Consider the following 24,652-nt stretch of genomic DNA (forward strand, 5'->3'; position numbering starts at 1 on the left):
TTTTCATATCTCCCCGCCCCCCACTCTCTCTCTGTAGTAAAATAAAGAAGAATCTTGGGAGAAGAAGTTCGCCAAGCGCCATGTGTAAAAAAAAAATCATGAATACATTTTGCATAAACCTATTTACAGTCTCGCTGCACATAAAGGAGGAGGTTTTGAAAGGAAGAGAGACAATACGTGAGGAGTGTGAACTATGTATAATATCAGCTAGCATGGGAGGTGGGGGAGGGCAGGAAGAGAAGTTGGGTTATCAGCAGTTTAGAGGGAAAGAGGGGTCAAGAGAGCAGGAGGTGGGTCTCATGGACAAGTTGAGTTTGGAGAGGGCGTGATGGGAGACACATGAAGGATAACTCCCTCATTCCCGATCCCAGCAGGGAGGCACACTCATAAGGAACATGGGTCAGAAAATCACGGCTGCAGTGCAGTCCGTTTTCCTTTCAAGTGTGGAATCACAGAATTACCCCTATGCCCGGCGCATGGAGGACATATTTCCCCGTTAAGAAAAAGCCCCAGAATAATGCACTCCTCTTTTTTCCCCCTTCTTCTCCTGAAGGTGCTGACTCTCGCTGGGGCATGGCTCCAAAGGTGTTGGCACCTTATGGTAAATGCCCAAGTGGCTATGCTTCACAAGTCATTGCGAAGAGTTTGTATCAGCCAGCCCTTCAAACATTGTATGGTTCACAAGATCATCATAGCTGGGATCCGGTGTAATCATGTCACATGATAATGTAATCAAAATTCTGTTCCAGCATTGATTCCATTTTGCACCACCTGAAATTATTGATTTTGTTTGGATTCAAGCTAACCCTAAATGTGTGTTTTTTTCTGTTAATACTCCCAAAACTAAAGCTTAATTCACTTTTCTTGCTCTGGTTGACATTTCGACTAGAGACTTGGAAGATGAGGACACAAATTTAAGATTGCCAAAGGAATGAAGGGAGAGGTTAAGAGAGATTTCTTTTGCGCAGCAACAATTTGCATTCTTACAGCACCCTCAATGTAGAAAATCATCCCAAGACAGGACACAAAGGTATGAGGAAAATGGCCGAAACAGGAGAGATTGCAAGGGGTGACAAAGAGATGGGTTTTAAGGGGGTCAAAGAGGTGGGTTTTAAGGGGGGGCCTTATTAGCAGAAGAGGAGGTGGAGGGATTTAGGAAGTGAATTCCAAAGTGTGGCATCTAGGTGGCTGAAGGCAAAGGTGTCAATAATTGGACGAAAGGAGGGGCTAATACAGCAGGCCAGAATCAGAGGAACAGAGAGTATAGGAGGAAGGCTGTAGGGCTGGATCAGGTTACAGAGAAAAGGAGAGGCGAGGCCTTGGAAAGAGTTGAACACAAGAATGAGAATTTTAAATTTGAAGCATGGGGGACTGGGAGCCAATGTAGGTCAGCGAGGATGGGTGTGGTGGTTAGGTTTATTTGGTGTGAAATAAAAACAGGAAATGCTGGAAAAGCTCAGCAAGTGAGGCAGCATCTGTGGCGAAAGAAAGAGTTAATGTTTCAGGTCGAAGCCCTATCATCAGAACTGGACGATGTTCTTCAGATTTCCAGCATCCGCAGTATTTTGCTTTTTATTTGGTGTGAGATAGGAAACAAGAAGCAGAGTTTTGGATGAGCTGAAGCTGACAAAGGCATGGATGAGGGTTTTCGTGGCAGATGCGTTGAGGTAAAGATGGAGGTGGGTGATGATGCGGAGGTGGAATGAGGTGGCCTTTGTGATGGAGAAGATACAGGGGTCCGTTGCACCGTGCTGCCTCTATGATAATGAGGTCTGAGGCCCAATATCTCAGGAGCCTTGAACCTCACCATTCTGACGCAGAGTACTTACCCTTCACTCCATAAATGGGCGCACCCGAATGCCCCATCGGGAACAATGGCGGAAGCAGAATCCATAATAGCTTTTAATAGGAAAGTGGATTAAAATTTAAAAGTGTGGTGGGAATGGACAAGTGAATGAGACAAAGTGGATAACACTTTCAGAGAACCGGAATAGGCATGATAGGCCAAATGGCCTCTTCTGTGCTGTAAAATTCTATAATTCTAAGAGTGTAATAAATAACCCAGCTGACCCATACTTGGGGAGGGGGGGGTGGCGGGGTCAATGTTAACCCTTCTCACTGGTCGGGAAACGGACGGCAGTGCTTCGATGGCCCATTTTACATCGCGCCTGATTTTTCTTTGCAGTGGACGGGAACGGTTAAAATCAACTCCTTGGACTGGAAACACGTAAAAAAAAAAAATTCTGACACTTTTATGGAGAAGCTTGTTAACTCACATTTGGGAAACACCCAGGTTATTTTTGTGCGATGAAAAATTTAAGCAGTTTCAATGTAGGATAGAGGAGAATGGTCAGAGCTTTTGTAAGCTTGTTTTATTTCTGATAAGCGAGTCCAAATGATGGTCGATCTTACTTGATGGAAGTGAAACGTGTCTATGAAGTTCATGGAGCAGTTTTCTCAGTTCGAAAGGTAAGAATATTCACCATTTTAATTCATATCCCACATAACCCTCGTTACAGTTGGAGCCACTCTCCAAGGCCCTGTGAGCTTAGGAAATGAGCTAAACTGGAGCCAAGCCAAACATTGAATTGTGAATTCTTCTTCATTGTATCATAGTAGGATACAGCACTGAATGAGGCCATTCGGCCCTTCATACCTGTGTGAATCTTAGTCATTGTCAACCTCAAAATTAAAATGAGCGTAAAAGATGGTCCTTTCTATGGTATTGAACCATACCGCTGCAAGTACAGTAGCATAGTGGTTATGTTACTGAGCTAGTAATCTAGAGGCTTTAGACTAGTAATCTAGACAGTACTATGAGTTCAAATCCCACCACAGCAGCTGGGGAAATTTAAATTCAGTTAGTTCAAAGTAAAAAGCTAGTATAAATAATGAAACTACCAGATTGTCATAAAAGCCCATCTAATTCCTTTAAGAAAGAAAATCTGCTGTTCTATATGTGTCTCAAGTCCCACAGCAACGTGGTTGATTCTTACCTGCCCTCTGAAATGGCCTAGCCTTCTCAAGGGCAATTAGGGATGGACAATAAATGCAGGCCTGGCCTTTTTTATAATGAATTAAAAAAAATGGATTTCTTATTTAGACCCTAGTTCCTTGAATAGCTTGCATGTGAATCAGTAATCTTTAATTAGATTTCGGTATTAAACGAGGAAACAGAAAGTAACTGATTTTTTTAAGATAAGAATCTAAACAGGATATGGTACAGAGGCCAGATTCAAATCTTAAACATGCAGTGTAGAAATTCACCGAGCCCAGACTCAGCGTTATTGAAATGTGAACAAATGTGAGGCCACTTGCCACATCGGCAATGGTCCGAAGGTAAGTCCTGGGAGAAGGGTTGGAGCGGACAATCGATCGCAACCACTGTGGAACAGTTCTGCTCCTCCCGGCTCCTCAAGAAAGTTTTTGTAAAATTGGCATTAAAAAAAAACTAACTTTAAGTTGGCGGCCGCTGAAGAATCCTGAGCGAGGCAGGCCTGACGCCTACCCCTCTCATCTCTACCCAATTTCACAGAGGGGGCCTCCTCCTCCTCCTCTACTGCCAGAGGGCCTGGAACTTCATCAGAGCCTGCAAGGAGGAAATAGAGAAAATGGCTAGTAGCAAGAGGCAATCATTGCAAAAAGAGTGTTTGCTTAATGATGCACCAGGCTGTGAAGCAGACTCAGTGAGGGGGGATAGTTAGGTGATAAGAGAAATGGATGGTTATAGGGCCAAGCATGCTATAACATGCTTCCTCCTGCCTTACCCTCAGCAACGGCGAGGGCTCTCCCTCCGCCCATGATATCCATGGCGTCCCCTTCAGCAGGTCTGAACACGTGAGAGGATGGGGTCCCTCCCCCTGGCATTGTGCATTAGTTTGTCTTCCGAGAGGAAAGGGAGTTTGTCAGCGAGCGGTGTGTTAAAGACTTCTGAACATCAGTGTGGGAGGGTAGAATAGTTTATCTGGTACTACGAAGAGAGGACATTAATTGTGAGAGCAGTGACAGAGCTTAGAGGTGGCAGGAGAGAGTGGGCCATTGAAGGGTGTTGCAATGATTGGATGAAAGGAAAGTGAAGCGAGAGAGGGCCAGATTTTCAGTGGTACAAGGCTGTGCCAACAATGACAACAAGATTGTGAATGGGAGTCCTAGTCGCAGCTCGGGTCAGGTCATTGAACTTCTTTCTGCGCTGCTTCCAGGCGTGAGAGGATAAACCACGTGCATTTAAACGTTTAACCTAATCGGACCCAACTTCCCTAGCAGTACGGCGGGAAGCCTTTCTCCAATCTGATGAAAATAATTCTTTCTTCCTCCTCCTCACTTCCTCAACGAACACCTCCATGGTATTATTGGAGAATCTGGGCACTCTCCCAGTCCACCATAAATAGCCATCATTCGAGCTCCACAATGAGCACTGCACCTCCCCTGTGAGAGTGGACGTCGGGGCACCCAAAATCCCTGCCCTTCTCCCCCTCAATGTGTGAGCTGTCCAATTACCAGAGTGATTAGCGCTGACAACTTGCCATCAAATTGAAATGAGGCACAATCCTGAAAAGGGGTCATGCCTCGTGCCAACATCATTGGGCGAGCAACGTGATCACCACTCCCCCCCCCTCCCCTGTCCACTTCACACCTGTATTGGGTGCTAGTTGAAAGTTGCCCCTCATTGTTCTAGATTTCTCGAAACACAAGACCAGTTCAAAGCTGCAGTTTAGTAAAAGCATCATGTGTAGTAGATGGTAATAGATGTCTGGTGGAAGCCACAAGAAGGATATAGATGTATTTGCTTGATTGAGCTACCTAGGTGAAGGGGCAGGGGTCATTGTGTAGGACTCCATCGTGGTTGAAAAGAGCAAGAGAGAAGCCGAGGTTAAATCAGGAGGTTCAGAAGTGAAAATCAAAAATTACTGGCAACACATGACAAGTTAGTCAGCATCTGTGGAGAGAAAAGACGGGTCAATGTTTTAGGCAGGTCTTTTCCTGGAGCATTGCCCTGTCTGTTCTCTCTGCAGAATCTGGCTGACCTGCTGTGTGTTTCCAGCAACTTCTGTTTGTATTTCAGATTTCCACCATGTTTGCTTTTGTTTGTATTAAAGAAGTAATGTTTGGGGAATACCAAGCTTGGGTTTTAAAAAGATTGCAGCTTTTAGGAGGAAGGGAAGACTGAGGGAGATAAGGATTTCCACAGTCCTGAGATCCTGGGAAATAAACAGGCAGCGTGACGAGTCTTCATTTCAACACAGTGAAGACGCAGGAATGAGCAAGGATGAATATGATGGCGTGCTCACAGTTTAGGGGTTTAGAAACGAAAGTTGAAGACCAATTATCATAGTAGTTACCTCTAGACTCAACTATTCCAAAGTTCTCCTGGCCGGCCTCTCACCTTGCACCCTCCGTAAACTTGAGCTTATCCAAAACTCTTCTGCCCGCATCCTAACTCGCACCAAGTCCCGTTCACCCATCACCCCTCTGCTCGCTGACCTACGTTGGCTCCAGGTCTGGCAACGCCTCGATTTTAAATTTCTCACCCTTGTTTTCAAATCCCTCCATGGCCTCGGCCCTCCCTCTCTCTGTAACCTCCTCCAATTCTTGCCTCTGGCCTCTTGCGCATCCCCGATTTTTAATCGGTCTACCATTGGCAGCTGTGCCTTCAGCTGCCTGGGCTCTAAGTTCTGGAATTCCCTCCCTAAATCTCTCTGCCTCTCTACCTCTCTCTCCTCCTTTAAGACACTCCTTAAAACCTACCTCTTTGACCAAGCCTTTGGTCACCTGTCTTAATATCTCCTTACCTGGCTCAGTGTCAATTTTTGTCTGATAAAGCCACTTTAGGACATTTTGCCATGTTAAAGATGCTATATAAATGCAAGTTGTTGTTGTAGTATTGATAAAATAAAGAGGCAAGAGAAGTTGCAAAGGAAAGAGAGATTGATGGTGAAAGAAAGCGACCCTTTTGGACGACAAGTGGTTTCTTGTATTGTGCCCTGGAGAGCGAGAGAGATACTGCAAGTGCCCACTCAGATTGGTGAACAGTATTTAAACTTCACATGGCACTGGACTTCATAGACAGTGACGACTAGCCGTAAAAAAGAAAGAGATGCCTGTCATGATAGGGGACAACCAGCTTCTTGGATACATCTTTTTGAAAGTGAAAGTGGTTTAAAGTAAAAAAATTATGTGAAATTTTTCCCAGTGACAAAAAATGAGAGAGAAATTCTGATCCAAATGACTCAAAACTTAGTCAGGAAAAGGCTACACAAAATACAGTCAATTCTGAAGTTAGAACAGGATAACACAATCATTAGAAATCTATTTGTGTGGAAAGTTCAGATGTCGTTTGGCACTAAAACTATGACTCCACATCTAGCTGAATTAAAGTCACCCTTGGCACAGTTTACACTTGAACTTTAGCAACCCTGATTCAGAACTCAACCTTTGGGTTGACTATCTTATACTCACTAAGGTTACTTGGGGGAGGGAGGATTTTCTGGTCAATAGGATCTCCACTGCTAGTGCAGAATAGGTGTGAAAGGTCTGAGAGATCAGGTGGGGATCCATTTCACTGGATTCCTGCTCAATTCGCAATGTGTGGTATTTTCGAGCTGGCCTTATAGACTGTGCTTTCACACATTTCATTTACTGTAATTGTACTTAAAATAGTTGCTGTGTGATTTCCCGTCATTTAGGATGGGTTCCCATTGTCCACTTAGAATGGACATGATGGTAAGCTCCATTGTAAAGAAACTCTTAAAGGACTGCCATTGACTGTTTCTTCTCCACTCACCGCTTGCAAATGTCGGTGGGGGAGGGGGCTGGGGCCCAGGTTCTCAGTCCATTTCCCTCCAATGCATCCCTGTTCCGACTTCTTCTTGGGACGACCAGGTCGGGAAAGTCCCCTGATGGATGTAAAGGGTGCATAGCCACCGCCTCTTCCTCTATTCTGCCCCCAGCACTTACCTGCTGATGGCCTTGGTCTCAGCTGAGGCCTTCAGTGGGATTCCAGCACTGCCCAGATTTTGCTCGGGGCTGTTGATGAGCTCCCACTTGCACTTGGGGATCCTGCCAGGAGGCTGGGATGAATGCTCAATGACCCCCGATCCAGGAAACCAGGCCGGGGTCATGGAAGAGTTGGGCAGCGAGTGGAGGTCCTGCCCTGACCCTTTAAGCATAAGAAGAGGGGAATCCAGCCCTAAAGTGCTTCACTTCCCAGCATAGCATTCTCGTACCTTGGTAAGCACAAAAGGTTACCTAAAATATATAATAAAGTTGGTAACACAACATAAAAATGGTAGCAGTGTAAATCACTAGGAGGCCAGTGGGGTAAATAGTCTGACTCAACAACATAATTTACAGTGTTGAGATAACCAACAGAAAACATAATGCATTTACATAGCACCTTATCATGTCTCTTACAAACATCTCAAAGTGCTTCAAATAAAATGAACCATTTTGAAGTGCATTAGTTTTTTTTAATTCATTCTTGGGGCATTTTTTTTTATTCGTTCATGGGATGTGGGCGTCCCTGGAAAGGCCAGCATTTATTGCCCATCCCTAATTGCCCTTGAGAAGGTGGTGGTGAGCCGCCTTCTTGAACCACTGCAGTCCGTGTGGTGAAGGTTCTCCCACAGTGCTGTTAGGAAGGGAGTTCCCTAGTTGCCCTTCAGCAGGTGGTAGTGGGCCTTCTTCTTGAACCGCTGCAGTCCGTGTGGTGACAGTTCTCCCACAGTGCTGTTAGGTAGGGAGCTCCAGGATTTTGACCCAGCGACGATGAAGTAACGGCGATATATTTCCAAGTCAGGATGGTGTGTGACTTGGAGGGGAACGTGCAGGCGGTGTTGTTCCCATGTGCCTGCTGTCCTTGTCCTTCTAGGTGGTAGAGGTCGCGGGTTTGGGAGGTGCTGTCGAAGAAGCCTTGGCGAGTTGCTGCAGTGAGTCCTGTGGATGGTACACACTGCAGCCACTGTGCGCCGGTGGTGAAGGGTGTGAGTGTTTAAGGTGGTGGATGGGGTGCCAATCAAGCGGGCTGCTTTGTCCTGGATGGTGTTGAGCTTCTTGAGTGTTGTTGGAGCTGCACTCATCCAGGCAAGTGGTGAGTATTCCATCACACTCCTGACTTGTGCCTTGTAGATGGTGGAAAGGCTTTGGGGAGTCAGGAGGTGAGTCACTCGCAGCAGAATACCCAGCCTCTGACCTGCTCTCGTAGCCACAGTATTTATATGGCTGGTCCAGTTAAGTTTCTGGTCAATGGTGACCCCCAGGATGTTGATGGTGGGGGATTCGGCGATGGTAATGCCGTTGAATGTCAAGGGGAGGTGGTTAGACTCTCTCTTGTTGGAGATGGTCATTGCCTGGCACTTGTCTAGCACGAATGTTACTTGCCACTTATCAGCCAAGTCTGGATGTTGTTCCATTCTTGCTGCATGCGGGGGTGTTGCTGGCAAGGCTGTTATTTATTGCCCATTCCTAATTGCCCTTCAACAGGTGGTAGTGGGCCTTCTTCTTGAACCACTGCAGTCTATGTGGTGAAGGTACTTCCCAGAGTGTTGCTTCGTAGGGAGCTCCAGGAGTTTGACCCAGTGACGATGAAGGAACGGCAATGTATGTCCAAGTCGGGATGGTGTGTGACTTGGGGGGAAACTTGGAGGTGATGGTATTCCCATACATCTGCATGGTGACTTTTACTGATATATACCTGCTTTTTATTCCTGATTAATTTCAGTTTTTAAAAAAAAAATTGAATTCAAATTCAAAAACTGCCATGGTGCGGTTTGAACTCACATTCTCTGGATTATTAGTCCAGAGATGAATTATTATTGTTATTAAAGCAAATGCAGCAGCCACTTTTCACAAAAGCTACCATAAACAGAATGATGACCAATTGCTTTGTTTTTGATGTCATTGATTGAGGAATATTAGTCAGGACAGCAGGTTTTTCTCAAATAATGTCATGGGATCCTTTTCATCTCCCTAAATATATAGCTGGAACTTTGGTCCAATAGCCCATCTGACATATTGCACCTCTGACAATACAGCACTCCCACCTGGATTTTTTGTTCTCTTCCAGCAGTGGTAGGGTTGCCAACTCTGGTTGGAGGCATTCTTGGATGTTTGATCACATGGCATTCTGACCACATGATATCTGACCATGTGATGCCTGATCACGTGACATTTGATCATATGAATTCTACCATAGACATGATGGGCCGAATGGCCTCCTCTGTGCTGTATCATTCTATAATTCTAAATGTTATTGCATTTATAAAGGTTGGTCCCCTGTGCAGTTGAGTATCTTTGCCCATGATTTCGCACCAGCAGCTGTTGTGAAGAACCAGGAGGCCCCCAATGAGCAGGAGAAAAGTGGAAACCAAGGAACCCCCCCCCCCCCAGAGACACCCCCCATTTAAGAGACCCCCCATTCCAGAGACCCCCCCATTATAGGCCTCCCCCATTTCACACACCCCCAATTCAGCATCCCCCATTTCAGAGACCCCCCATTTAAGACCCCCCATTTCAGAGACCCCCCATTTTAGACCCCCCCATTTCAGAGCTCCCCCCAATTCAGCAAACGTCCATTTGGGAGACCCCCCATTTCAGGGACCCCCACCCATTTAAGAGCCCACCGATTCCCGAAACTCCCTAATTGCCAAATCCCCGAATGCCGAAACATCCCCCAACCCCTGCCCCCCCCCCCCCGTTTCCTGACACCTCCGATTCCTGACTCCCCGATTCCCGACTTCACTACACGCAGTCGTGGCTCTCTGCGGGTGATATCATGGAGCGGGGGTGGAGGGGCGCACTGCGGCGGGAAATTTAAATCGAGGATCTCCCGGGCTGCTGGAGGCAGCGCTTGAGGGAGCGACCCCCGATTTCGGGAAACTCCCGGTAATTCCGGGAGGGCTGAGACTCCTAAGCAGTGGGGTTGAAATCATCTGTTTGTTGACTTGGAGGTGAGATCGCTGCAAACTGAACCCAATCAAACAGCTATCCGACTCATATCTCAAAATAAAAGTGAGCAAGTCGGTAACTGCGTGGGCTTATTTTGAGAGATATCCTTCTGTGATCTAGCTAAAGTTTCAGCCTTGAACTGGCCCATCAGAAATGTTGGAGGAATAATATTGTTGAGTCTTTGCCAAGAAAGTATCTCTTTTAAGGAGAAACAAAGAAAGAATTTGCATTTATATAGCAACTTATCACAAGCTTAGAAATTCCAAAGCACTTCACTTACTTTTGAAGTGCAGTCACTGTTGTGATGTGGACAAAGGTAACAGCCAGTTTGGGAAGAGTGAGGCCCCACAAACAGGAAATGAATGAATGATTGGCGGTGGTGGGTATAGGAGGAATGTTGGCCAGGGGAACTGGGAAAACTCCCTGCCCTTCTTCGCACAATGCCATGGGATCTTTTATGTCCACCTGAGACTGAGGTTCATCTAAAAGGCGACAGCTCCAACAACACTGCACTGAAGCATTGGCCTAGTTTATGTGCTCAAGTCCATAGTGGAGTTTGAACTCACAACCTTCTGACTGAAAGATTAATAATAAAACAATGACACTGTCTGATCAAACTCTGCTTGACTAAAAGAAGTATGCTTTCTGCATTACAGGATCATTGAGATAAAGATTAGGAGGAGTGCCACCATGCAGTCTGAAGCAGCTTAAGTAACAGTGTTGATAGGCCTCTTAAAAATACTGGAGCCCTGCTGAATTACTCAGCACCTTTGCGGGAAAACCAAACAACGTGCTCTAAAAGGTTAATGAATTTTGATATTTGTAATATTCATTCATATAGTTAAATTAAATATTCCATTTCAAATGCATTGGGTTCCCTAAGGGTTTTGAACACGCTTTACCTTGGTTGAAATTCAGTGCAGATTCACCGGAATGATATTGGGGCTAAAAGGGTTAAATTACGAGGACTTGTAATCCCTTGAGTATAGACGATTAAGGGGTAATCTAATTGAGCTGTTTAAGATGGTTAAAGGATTTGATAGGGGAGATAGAGAGAAAAGCTATTTCCCCTGGCGGGGGACTCCAGAACAAGGGGTCATAACCTTAAAATTAAAGTTAGGCCATTCAGGGGTGATGTCAGGAAGCAATTCTTCACACAAAGGGCAGTGGAAATCTGGAACTTTCTTCCCCAAAAAGCTGTTGAGGCTGGGAGTCAATTGAAAATGTCAAAACTGAGATTGATAGATTTTTGTTAGGTTAGGGTATTAAGGGATATGGAACCAAGGCTGGTAAATGGAGTTGAGATACAGATCTGCCATGATCTAATTGAATGGCAGAACAGGCTCGAGGGGCCGAATGGCCTACCCCTGTTGCTATGTTCCTAAAACAGGCCCAGACTGATGAGATTAAAGGTTCCTCCTGCAAAAAAAAATCTTTGTTAAATTAGTTTGTTACCGTTTCACCTCAACCCAAATGCAATTTAGCACTAAACTGTCAGCCTCAGGGAAGTTGCAAGATGACTGGTGTGGGAACTGGAGACATTCAGATTTGTGCAGTTGAGGATGCTCTGTCGAAGTTGTGGTTGACGTACACCATTGGAGCAGAGTAGAGATGAAAAGAAAAGTCTGCAAATGATAAAAATCTGAAATTTAAACGTGCAGGAAATACGTAACATCTGAAAAATGAGACAGGTTAAGACCCTCTTTCAGAAATGACAGACCTGCCAAATCGTTTGAAGTGAAACTCACTTCTTTTGGTTCACAACCGTGACCTGCTTTGTTCTTCTGAGTTAGAATGGGCTGATTGGCTTTCTTCATCCGAACCTAGCTCATGGTCTTGTGATTTATCTGACCCTTAAAAACAAACGCAGCTCCCGCATGTCGAAATGGGTTTGTAAGGGGTAATTTCATGAAAATTGTGCTTAGCGCAGGCAAGGCCTCCCTAATGGGAGAGCGTATTGGGAAGTGAGGTATACATTCCCATGATTTTCCAGAACAATTTGGGGTTTGCGTGCCTGAATTCCTGCTGTACATTCCCGCTAGATGAGGATCCCCGCTGGGACTTTGTCAGATTCCCCTTGTTAAATTCTTCCCTATCTCTATAACCTCCTCCAGCCCTACAATCCTCCAAAATCACAGTGATCCTCCAATTCTGGCCTCTTGTACATCCTTGATTTCCATCGTCCCATCATTGGCGGCCTAAGCTTGGAATTCCCTCCCTAAACGGCTCCTCCTCTCTACCTTTCTCTCCTCCTTTAAGATGCTCCTTAAAACCTCACATTGATCAAGTTTTTTATCACCTATCCTAATATTTCTTTATCATAGAATCATAGAAAATTTATGGCACACAAGGAGGCCATTCGGCCCATCATGACTGCGCCAGTCGAAAATGAGCCACCCAGCCTAATCCCACTTTCCAGCACTTGGTCCGAAGCCATGTAGGTTATCGCACTTCAGGTGCACGTCCAGGTAATTTTTAAATGAGTTGAGGGTTTCTGCCTCTACCACCCTTTCAGGCAGTGAGTTCCAGACCTCTACCACTCTCTGGTTGAAAGTTTTTTTTCCTCAGCTCCCCTCTAATCCTTCCACCAATCACTTTAAATCTACGCTTCCCCGTTATTGACCTCTTTGCTAAGGGAAATAGGTCCTTCCTATCCGCTCTATCTAGGCCCCTCATAATTTTGTGCCTCAATTAAATCACTCCTTAGCCTCCTGTGCTCCAAGCAAAACAACCTCAGCCTATCCAATCTTTCCTCATAGCTAAAATTCTCCAGTCCTGGCAACATTCTTGTAAATCTCCTTTGTACTCTCTCTAGTGCAATCACATCTTTCCTCTAATGTGGTGACCAGAACTGTACGCAATACTCAAGCTGTGGCCTAACTAGTGTTTAAGACAGTTCAAGCATAATGTCCCTGCCCTTATACTCCATGCCTCAGCTAATAAGGGAAAGTATTCCATATACCTTCTCAACCACCTTATCTACCTGTCCTGCTACCCTCAGGGATCTGTGGACATGCACTCCAACGTCCCTCACTTCCTCTACACCTCTCAGTATCCTCCCATTTATTGTGTATTCCCTTGCCTTGTTTGCCCTCCCCAAATGCATTACCTCACATTTTTCTGGATTGAATTCCATTTGCCATTTTTCTGCCCACCTGACCAGTCCATTGATATCTTCCTGCAGTCTACAGTTTTCCTCCTCACTATCAACCACACGGCCAATTTTTGTAATATCTGCAAACTTCTTAATCATGGTCCCTACATTTAACTCCAAATTATTAATATATACCACAAAAAGCAAGGGACCTAATACTGAGCCCTGTGGAACCCCACTGGAAATATTCTTCCAGTCATAAAAAATGTGGCTGGGTGTCAAATTTTATCTGATTACGCTCCTGTGAAGGGCCTTGGGACATTTTACTACATTAAAGGCGCTATATAAATGCAAGTTGATGTAGTTGTAGTTGTTGTAGTCACTAATTTCAATTGTAAATCCCAACCCTAACGTTTCCCTGGTGTTGATTGTTGCGGTAGTATCAATTATTCTGTTTATAACAGAAGCATGACGTACGATGTAATAATAGAAAACCATTTGATTTCTAGTTCTGTGTTCACTTATTATAATCTATGTTGTTTTTTTTTATTCATTCTCGGGATGTGGGCATCGCTGACAAGACCGGAATTTATTGCCCATCCTTAGTTGCCCTAAAAATGTGGTGATGGGCCTTCTTCTTGAACCGCTGCAGTCAAAGCATTTATAAAGCTTCCTTGCAAACATGAATATTATTTTTCTCGCGTTGACATCAAAAGATTTCTTCATTTTGAAGGTCTGGTTATGAATTATCATTATTAACACTGTGTCTCCTTTTCTCCTTTTTTAGTCAGAAGAAAATCCATCCTTCTGATCTGGTTTAAGAGGCCTCTGATCCTCTTTGGTTCATTTTATCATGGCCGTGAATGGAAGCCAGTTGGATGAAGATACTCTGAAGATGCTCTCAAACAATATGATTAAGAGCACTCTTCCTGTCATTTATCTCATTGTTGCCGTCATCAGCCTGCCCGGGAATGGGTTCTCCTTCTTTCTTCTCTGCCGAACAAAACCAAAGACACCATCCATCATATTCATGATCAACCTCACCATCACCGATCTCGTGCTTGCTGTCTTTTTGCCCTTTCAGAGTGCTTACCACTGGAGTGGAAACAACTGGACCTTTGGAGCTGACTTGTGCAATGTGGTTACTGTGCTGTTCTACGCTAACATGTACTGCTCCATCTTAACGATGACTTGTATTAGTTTGGAACGCTACATGGGTGTGGTGCTACCAATGAGCTGTACCAGATGGCGGACAAAAAAGTACGCACTTGTGACTTGCTTCGTAATGTGGATCCTTGTCCTTATGGTCCTGCTGCCACTGGAGAAAACAGATTTGACGTACAAAGTTCACAAGCTCAATATTACCACGTGCTTTGACATTCTGAAGAAAGACATGCTTCCTTCCAAAGCGGCATGGGCAGCATTTCTCTTCACCTTGTTTGGGATCCTTTTCTTGATTCCGTTTTGCACCACCGTGTTCTGTTACATTCGAATCATCGCCAAGCTGATCAAGACCTCTGCAAGTCACAGCAATAAGCAAAAGAGGAGAGCTGTTTGTTTAGCTTTAATTGTGCTCTTGGTCTTTATAACGTGTTTCGCACCCAACAATTTTATCCTTCTCATCCATATGATCAATCGGATCTTTTTCGAAAAAGGGATTTACAGTGCCTACAAAATCACTCTCACCCTGAGCTGCTTAAATAGTTGCCTTGATCCCTTCATTTATTATTTTGCCTCCAAAGAGTTTCGTAAAAAGCTCAGAATGTGCTTAGGGATGAAAAACATCTCAAGCCAAGGAAGTTTAAGTGAATTCAGAAGGGAGAGTATTCTCTCAATGAGATCAAAGTTTGCAGACCATTTTGAGCTTTCGGAGATACAATCTCCTTTGCATATCACAAATGGATCAGCATAGATTATGGTTGGCAGAAGGGAGTGCAATGTAGTATCCGCCCTGGTAAATCTTTATCTGATGGGAATATTCCTTGGTTATCTTATTGCAGAGTTTGGATATTAATAATGAAACAAATATTGAGAATGAGTAGTAGTCGAGTAGCTCTGGCAGTAGATGGATGAACACCAAACCACAGGTCTGAGATTTATTCTCCGATTCGATGTATGTTTGTACATGGGCATAATAATTGGGTTGGTTTCCCCAGTTCACAGCTAAGGCTTCTAGCCAGAGGCTTTTATGGCAAGAAAATCCCTCATCTTGTTTGGTTGGGAAACCATCTATACCGGTATCACCAAGCAGAAACTTGACCAGACATTGAATATCACCGACAGTGGTGAGGGAGGAGTCCAAAATACAGTTAAGCCCAGGCTCTGGGTGAAAAGATGAATGTAACAATGGGGACATGGACTTAAGGCACTTTGATGTGGGGGGAGGGTGGTGAGATTTGATTTTAATTCTCATTTCCTAAAAATCAGTCAAGGCTTCTGATGATGGGCCATCGACTTGAAAAGTTAATCCCACCTTCCTCTATCCACAATGTGCAACATAGTGTCCCCCCCCCAACCCCCGGTAAACCTTTATCTGATGGGAATATTCCTCGGTTATCTTATTGCAGAGTTTATATTTTAATAACAAAACAAATGTTGAGAATGAGTAGTAGTTGAGTAGCACTGGCAGTAGATGGATGAACACCAAACCACAGGTCTGAGATTCATTCTCAGATTCGACATATGCTGCCTGACCTGCTGAGTATTTATGGCACTTTCTGTTTTTATTTCAGATTTCCAGCGTCTGCAGAATTTTGCTTTTTGTCAGTTAACATTCTAAGTTAACATTACTCTCAGGGATTAGTAAGCAATATGACAGCTATGATATTGCTCGTTATTTTAATAATACAGTACGAGTTCATGTTGTTTATTAATTAAAATATTGTTTATTGCTGACAAAGGACCCACCAGTTGCATCGGTCTTCATTGTTATTAGTAACAAATTCCATGGTGTATTTGCATAAAGGACAACATAAATGAGAGATAGTGACAAATAAGGTACTTCAAATTAGGTTTAAGTTGTCTTTAAGCTCTTTCCATATCCACACAGCCCATTATTTCTTTCGCAGCATTATAAATGTGAATGTATATTGTTATATGCCTGCATCTGTCACGTACTCTTTGGGGATAAGAGAATAGACACACATGTAAAGGAAAAAATCAACAGTGAGCAGTTTTCAAAGGGGATAAGAGGTAAGTTAATGCATTCCTGGATTAGGGAGGGGAAGCTTGGCTTCCCAGCGATGCCTGCTGGAGAGTGCAACTGTATGCAAGAACAACAATTTGCATTTATATAGCACCTTTAACATAGTAAAATGCCCCAAACCGCTTCACAGGAACATAATCAGACAGAATTTGACGCCAAGCCACATAAAGAGGAATTAAGACAGGCGACCAAAAGCTTGGCCAAAGAGATAGGTTTTAAGGAACAACTTAAAGGAGGAGAGAGAGGTGGAATGGCAGTGAGGTTTAGGGAGGGAATTCCATAGCTTAGGGCCTTGGCAGCAGAAGACATGACGGTCAATGGTGGAAATCAGGGCTATTCAAGAGGTCAGAATTGGAGGAACACAGAAATCTCAGGGATGGAATTTTAAATTCGAGGCATTGCCAGACCAGGAGACGATGTAGGTCAGCGAGTGGAGGGGTGATCGGTGAACGGCACTTGGTGCGACTTAGGATGGTACAAATTAACATCAGCTGTGATGTCGTCACCGTCAAACTGTCTGCCAGCATTTGCCATGCAGCTTCATGCGTGGAGAATGTTCACCAAAGATGAGATAAAGGGAACCAGCTGATGCCTATGAAATCATATCCTAGCAAACGTCAGAGCCCTCAGGTTAGGAGTGAAAAAAATTGGGAAAGAAAATCAATAAAAAATTGAGTGAAACTTGTCTCATCGCCATCCACCCTTCACTTGTTCTCATCCTACCCCGAACGATGAAATTTGCCTAGGGATAAATCTCAAAGCATTGTGATCAACCTGACTTATAGTGTAAAACAAGATGTTTGCCCGCCTCCGAGCAACATATTGGTGTCCCTGAGGATACACTCAAAGATTCATCATTCTGACATTCGTTTACGCTACTCGTGGTTCTAATGAGCACCTCAGTTTAAAATTCTCTAGAAAAGAGAAGGTTGAGGGGTGACCTGATAGAAGTCTTTAAAATTACAATGATGATTGATAGAGTAGGCGTAAAGAAGATGTTTCCACTTGTGGGGGAGAACAAAACTAAGGGCCATAAATATAAGATAGTCACCAATAAATCCAATAGGAAATTCAGGAGAACCTTCTTTACCCAAAGAATGGTGAGAATGTGGTACTTGTTACCACGAGGAGTAGTTGAGGCGAGTAACATAGATGCATTTAAGGGGAAGCTAGATAAGTACACAAGGGAGAAGAAATAGAAGGTTATGCTGATAGGGTTAGATGAAACGGGTGGGAGGTGACTCGGGTGGAGCATAAACACCAGCATAGACCAGTTGGGCAGAATGGCCTATTTCTGTGCTGTACATTCTATGTAATTCTATTTAATTCTATGTAATTCTGTTGAGTTGCTGTTACCTTGTAGAGAACAATTTTTCCTAGTAAGCGTTCAACTTGTATCCGTATGACATTTTTAAAAATCAAAACGCACAGGGGTGGTAATCTGGCAATAATCCGCCCGTTATAGAACCTGCCTGATTTTCATTCCATTGATAACATTGGGTGGGCTCTACAATGAGTGGGTGATCCACTCCACCAGATTATTGCCCAGGATGTTGAAGATGAGTGTTATTCCCATCATCTAAGCAATTTGAGAGCCTATTCATATCACTGTTTATACCGTGTAAATGGTTGTCTTACACTATGCCAGGGTTATCTCTGGCACTGAGAAACCCTGCAACGTCATGTTCAGTTTTCATTAACGAATGATATCTTAAATAGACTTAATCTAATATGCACACCAGGACTCCCCCAACCCCTCCCCAAAAAAAAGTAAACAGAATAAATCAATAAGTGAGTGAATTATCCAAGCATCTTAGGTACTTGTTTAGGATTGCACTTATGATTCTAGGGCAGTCACACATTTGATATAGCTTTAGGTGACTTTTTAAAAATTCATTCTTGGGATATGTGCATCGATAGCAAGGCCAGCATTAGTTGCCCTTGAGAAGGTGGTGGTGAGCCTTCTTCTCGAACTGCTGCAGTCCGTGTGGTGAAGGGACTCGTCCATTGGTCTCCGTATTCTAGGCTGGTCCTAATAATTCAGGTTTTTTTTTCCACAGAAAAAAAATCGAATTAACCAGTAATTTGAATTAACCAACTTCAAATCGAGGAGTATACTCCCAACTCTCATTTGTAGCTCCTTGGAGATGTGTGCATAACAGCAGCCAAACCCCAGACATCACTTTGCCTAGCAGACTAATCAGATGGAGCAGAAGTAAAGGGAATTAGGGGCTCCGGGGAGCGGGCAGGAAATTGGACATGAATTTAGATTTGAGGTTAGGATCAGATCAGCCATGATCCTATTGAATGGCGGAGCAGGCTCGAAGGGCCGATTGGCCTACTCCTGCTCCTATTTCTTATGTTCTTATGTTAAGCCATCTGTTGAAGAGGGACATCTATCATCCAGTGAGTGAAGCTACATGTGAGGGAGCCGGCAGTTTGGCCAATTAAAGATGCAATAGCAAAGTCCCCGGCACACTAGCAGCGCAAATTGGCTGCAATGTGGATTGAGGATTTTAAAAGAATCCACCCCATATTTTCTTTGGCCAACCTGAGAGCACTCATAATGGAGTGCCCTGGTCAACCAAACTGCTGGAGCAGTAAAGGCATGTAGAGTTATGGACAGTATGAGAGCTACAAGGCTACAACGTAATAAAGGTCTTAAGGTGTTATCCTAAATCGTGAGAACAGGTCTTTAGCGATCTGATATCTGAGGTTAGATTGGTATCTGTGTTTTTGTATTTAGATATTTCGATTATTTTTCACACACAACTGTCGCACGATTCTTATCATTTTGAATTGCAGTGGTAACTCGTTAGGCCAATTTGATTCTGTTGCGATGTTGTATAGTAGGACAGGAATGTTTTAAACTTGTTTCCCAGATTACAGCCGCAAGCTTACCAACAAAGTAATTGGTGACAATTGCACTCGATTACAAGGAAAGTCCATAAAATAAATTATTTTTCTTTTAGTGAATTATTGTGCTCTGCAAAGTGAGGGATGTCTGCACTGTGTAATGGAATATTTCTATTGTCGATTCTGCTTCCACCACAGTTTCTGTGTCTTCTCAGCCATCTGCATAAAAAAATTCTCATCACCTCTCCTTGTTATCCAATATGTAATACGTGCTGGTCAAAGTATTATTCAGTATGTATACACACCAGCCTGGGCATTATCCAGTATGTATACACACTACCCTATGTGTTATCCAGTATGTATATACACTAGACTATGTATTATCCAGTGTGTATACACACCAGACTGTATTATCCAGTATGTACGCACACTTGTCTATGTGTTATTCAGTATGTATACACACTAGCATGTGTGCTATCCGGTCCATAACACATTATGGTCTGTGTGTTATCCAGTATTATACACACTAGCATGTGTGCTATCCGGTCCATAACACATTATGGTCTGTGTGTTATCCAGTATTATACACACTAGCATGTGTGTTATCCAGTCCGTAACACATTATGGTCTGAGTATTGTCCAATATGCATACACACTAGCCTATATGTTATCTGGCATGTATACGCACCAGCCTGTGTGTTATCTACTTTATGCTGCTCCTTTTCTCTAATCAACACTGAGGAAGTGGAAACTAATAAAAAATCTCACTGAAAATAATAAAGTTGAAACAACTGCAAATAACACTACAACCCACGGATCATTACATGTGATCCATGCCCTCACTCAAAAATCCATCTCAATCATAATCCGATTGTCTAAAGTTTGTTTAGGGTTACTCGCTGAGATAAAATCCATGCCTTCTAAAGTGTTCCTAGGGTCAGTTCTATGAAATCCCTTTTCCAGCTGGAACCATTTCTAACAGCGGGTGCTGTGGACAGAGAATGTCACTCACGCACTTCGTTTGCAGAACGACGCAGAGCGATAAGTTGAAATCAAAATGAACTGGTGATTGAAAGGATTGTTGTTTTAATGGACAGGGAACCAAAAGATGACAATAGTGGTAGAGTGATAGATTGCTTGGCTTTTAGATTTGAGTTTTTCTTTAATTTCGTTTAGAAGAAAAAGTGAAAAATTCTGGACATTTGTATTGTATTGAAATTCTCCACTTCTAAATGCGGTTGATGTGTTCACAAGATAATTACGGATGAGCAAGGCTATTTGGCCAATCTTAGCTCCTTCAATCAGAACGACCCTAAACTCCCCCCAATGCAGCATCCAATTGTTTCGATGGGGTTGTGCCTCCACCACTGTATCTGGGAATCTATTCCACGTGTTGATCACCCTGTGTAAACAGCGAGGTTCCTGACATCAGTCCTAAATTTGCCTTGGTTTGAACCTCTGTCCCCTTGTCCGACTCCCGCAATTTAGTTCAAAGTAATTTTCCCCCAGAAACAATCAAATTGATATAAATCTCATTGACATGCTATTGTTCTCTTTCATTCATCCTCCTTCCAAAAGGAAGTCAAAAACAATGAATGAGCAAGTCTAATATGTTATCTATATAAATATATTTATGAATGCATAATATTACAGGTTTTGAGAGAGAAGCTAATGATGGTGTGAGCTGGACAGGCTGAATGAATTGTATTCTCTCCCATTTTCTTACATTCTCATGCACTTATTAATAATTTGCTTGTTTGTTTTCACCAAAGCATTAGTATTTGAATGTTTGTTATAAAGTTTTTAGGGATTTTTTTAAACATGGAATAAGCTTGCAATAACCGATTGAAAAAATATGCATTCAGAGCACTCAATGCTACTTTATTCAAATTATCCGATTGCACAACTCTGCACTATTTATTCTGCGCTTTTCAGAAAATACTTCTTACGTAACTGACTGTTGAATTGTCATGTTGAATAATACTGTATTTTTAGTGTGTAATAATCTGTGCTTGCATGGAGCATTTCTCTAAATGAGGTCTTGTGAACTGGAATATATTCATCTCAATCGATATATCATTCCATCCCCTGGCCACAATAAACACTGGCTTGCTGGCGGACTGATGAAACAGTGAACTGATTCCTGATTCCTTGGCAATGGGTTGCTTCCAATGCTGCCTCACTGATTTCTGTTCCTGAGTTGCAATCTTTTGAATAAACAGTTATTTGATATTTTTGAAACAAAGGCGTTAAGTTATTTTGTGCTTCATGGCGTCAGCATGTGGTTGAAGAGCCAGGATACCTTCAAGGTTGAAAAGAATAGGAATGTATGAATCCTGAATCTGTCTCTCATTGTCTGTGACTCAAGATCCCTGCCTCTGTCACCATCCCCCTCCCTCTGTCTCTGTCTCTGTCACCCTCCCCCTCCCTCTGTCTCTGTCACCCTCCCCCTCCCTCGATCTCTGTCTTAGGTGTCAGCAGTGGCTCAGTTGGTGGCACTCTCGCCTCTGAGTCAGAAGGTTGTGGGTTTAAATCCAACTCCAGAGATCTGAGCACAAGATCTAGGCTGACACTCCAGTGTAGTACCGAGGGAATGCTGCACTGTCAGAGGTGCCGTCTTTCAGGTGAGATGTTAAACTGAGGCTCCGTCTACCCTCACAGGTGAATGTAAAAGATCCCATGACACTATTTCGAAGAAGAGCAGGGGGAATTCTCCCCAGTGTCCTGGCTAATATTTCTTTCTCAACCAACATCTCTAAAACAGAATAACCAATCATTATCTCATTGCTGTTCACGTGACGTTGCTGTGTGCAAACTCGATGCTGTGTTTTCTAAGTTAAAACAGTGACTACACTTCCAGAAAAAAATTCATTGACCGTGATGCACATTGGGAGGTCCTGAGGTCATGAAAGGCGCTATATAAATGCAAGTCTTTCTTTTTTTTTGTAATTAGCCGAGCTGCAGCTCTAGCCAATTGCTGAAGGTTATTTAACATTTTGGAAGGATAAGACAAAAGGTAAAGGTGGTGGGGTAGCTCTGTTACTAAAGGATGAAATTGGTATAATAGTGAGAAATGATCTTGGCTCAGAAGATCAAGATGTCGAATCAATTTGGGTGGAGGTAAGAAATAGCAAGGGAAAGAAATCACCGGTGGGAGTAGTATATAGGCCCCTAACAGTAGCTACACTGTAGGGCAAAATATTAATCAGGAAATAAGGGGGACTTGCAAAAAAGGTAACGCAATAATCATGGGCGATTTTAACTTTCACATAGATTGGACAAATCAAATTGGCAAAAATAGCCCTGAGGAGGAGTTCATAGAGTGTATTAAGGACTGTTTCTTAGACCAATACGTCGGGGAACCAACCAGGGAACAGGCCATTTTGGATCTGGTAATGGGTAACGAAAAAGGATTAATTAATGATCTCAAAGTAAAGGATCCCTTGGGAAGCAGTGATCATAACATGATAGAATTTCACATCCAGTTTGAGAGCGAGGATCTTGGATCTGAAACTACTGTATGAAAATTAAAGAAGGGCAATTATAAAGGAATGAGGGCGGAATTGGCTGGTATGATGATGGATAAGCAGAGGCAAACATTTAAAAAGATATTTTATGACTCGCAACAAAAATATATCCCTGTGAGGAGGAAAGACTCCACAAAAAGGATGAACCAACCATGGCTAACTAAGGAAGTAAAGGATGGTATCAGGTTAAAAGAAAAAGCATACAACATGGCAAAGATTGTTGGTAAGCCCGAAGATTGGGAAAACTTTAAAAACCAGCAAAGGATGACTAAAAGAATAATAAAGAGGGAGAAAAAAAATTATGAGAGTAAACTAACAAGAAATATAAAAACTGACAGTAAAAGCTTCTACAAGTATATAAAAAGGAAGTGGCTAGCTAAAGTAAACATTGGTCCCTTAGAGGATGAGACTGGGGAAATAATAATGGAAAACAAGGAAATGGCAGAGGAATTGAACAGATATTTTGTATCTGTCTTCACAGTAGAAGACACTAATAACATACCAATAATAGTAGAAAATCAAGGGGCAAAGGGGAGGGAGGAACTAAAAACAATCACTATCACTAGAGAAAAAGTTCTAGGTAAACTAATGGGTCTAAAGGATGACAAGTCCCCTGGACCTGATGGCTTGCATCCGAGGGTCTTAAAGGAAGTGGCTACAGAGATAGTGGATGCATTGGTTGTAATCTTCCAGAATTCACTAGATTCTGGAAAGGTCCCAGCAGATTGGAAAACCGCAAACGTAACACCCCTATTCAAGAAGGGAGTGAGACAGAAAGCAGGTAACTATAGACCAGTTAGCCTAACATCTGTCATTGAGAAAATGCTAGAATCCATTATTAAGGAAGTAGTAGCAGGATATTTGGAGACTCATAATACAATCAAGGAGAGTCAACATGGTTTTATGAAGGGGAAATCGTGTCTGACAAATTTATTAGAGTTCTTTGAGGAAGTAACGGGCAGGGTGGATAAAGGGGAACCAATGGATGCAGTATATTTGGATTTCCAAAAGGCATTCAATAAGGTGCCACATAAAAGATTACTGCACAAGATAAGAGCTCATGGTATTGGGGGAAACATGCTGGCATGGATAGAGGATTTGCTAACTAACAGTAAACAAAGAGTCGGGATAAAAGGGTCATTTTCAAAATGGCAATCTGTAACTAGTGGGGTGCCGCAGGGATCAGTGCTGGGGCCTCAACTATTTACAATATATATCAATGACTTGGATGAAGGAACAGAGTGTCTTGTGGCCAAATTTGCTGATGATACAAAGATAGGTGGAAAAGTAAGTTGCGATGAGGACACAAAGGGCTCGATATTACCAGGGCGGCGAGTTCATGGCGGGGGGGGTCTATTGGGCGCGTGGGTAACGTGCCCGGTGAAATCAGTCTGCCCCGTGCGCAATCGCAGGCTAATTGAAGCCACTTACCTGTTGTTCCGGGTTCCCCGCTGCAGAGCTGCGCGTCGGGCGGGCTGTGCATGCGCAGTAAGGTCTGTCAGCTGGAGGAGCTCTATTTAAAGGGGCAGTCCTCCACTGACTGATGCTGCAAGAAATAGGAAAAATTACAGCATGGAGCAGCTCAGGGGGAAGGCTGCTCCCAGGTTTAATGATGCCTCACTCCAGGTATCATTGGATGGGGTGAGGAGGAGGGGGAGGACAGAGATCTTCCCCCTGGCGGGCGGGAGGAAGCGGCCTGCCTCTGCTACCAAGAAGGCCTGGCTCAAGGTGGCAGAGGAGGTCACCTGCACCACCAACATATCGCCCACCTGCATACAGTGCAGGAGGCGCTGCAATGACCTAAGTAGGTCAGCCAAAGTGAGTACACTTACTCATTCCCCTACACTCCGTCTGCCACATCACTGCCCCCACCCACATCTCTTTCTGCACTGCCAACACTACTCTGTCACATCACCCCTCATACCCACTCAAACCTCATCCTCATCTTACTTGCACTTACTCACCTCGCCAGTACTCATCCTGCCACTACCACTCAACCCAATCCTCATACAATCTCATGGCTCTATC

General features: G+C 43.5%; 1 protein-coding gene across 2 annotated transcripts in view; it reads left to right on the forward strand.

Moving 5' to 3' along the window:
- LOC137322730 (P2Y purinoceptor 8-like) overlaps nucleotides 1–21,342 on the forward strand; it is a 34,743-nt gene extending 13,401 nt beyond the window's left edge. Inside the window, exons 2-3 of one of the 2 annotated variants that reach the window (XR_010963221.1) lie at nucleotides 10,599–10,744; nucleotides 12,267–12,426. Coding sequence is in view for 1 of the 2 variants with exons in the window: in XM_067985728.1 (XP_067841829.1) it covers nucleotides 13,890–14,948 (1,059 nt within the window). In the remaining variant the exon portion in view is untranslated. Of the gene's footprint in view, nucleotides 1–10,598; nucleotides 10,745–12,266; nucleotides 12,427–13,823 lie in introns of those variants that run through there. The other variant, XM_067985728.1, reaches the window with a different exon arrangement.
- Nucleotides 21,343–24,652: the final 3,310 nt, after the last annotated feature.

The sequence above is a fragment of the Heptranchias perlo genome, chromosome 6 (assembly GCF_035084215.1).
Source record: "Heptranchias perlo isolate sHepPer1 chromosome 6, sHepPer1.hap1, whole genome shotgun sequence".
Taxonomy (NCBI): domain Eukaryota; kingdom Metazoa; phylum Chordata; class Chondrichthyes; order Hexanchiformes; family Hexanchidae; genus Heptranchias; species Heptranchias perlo.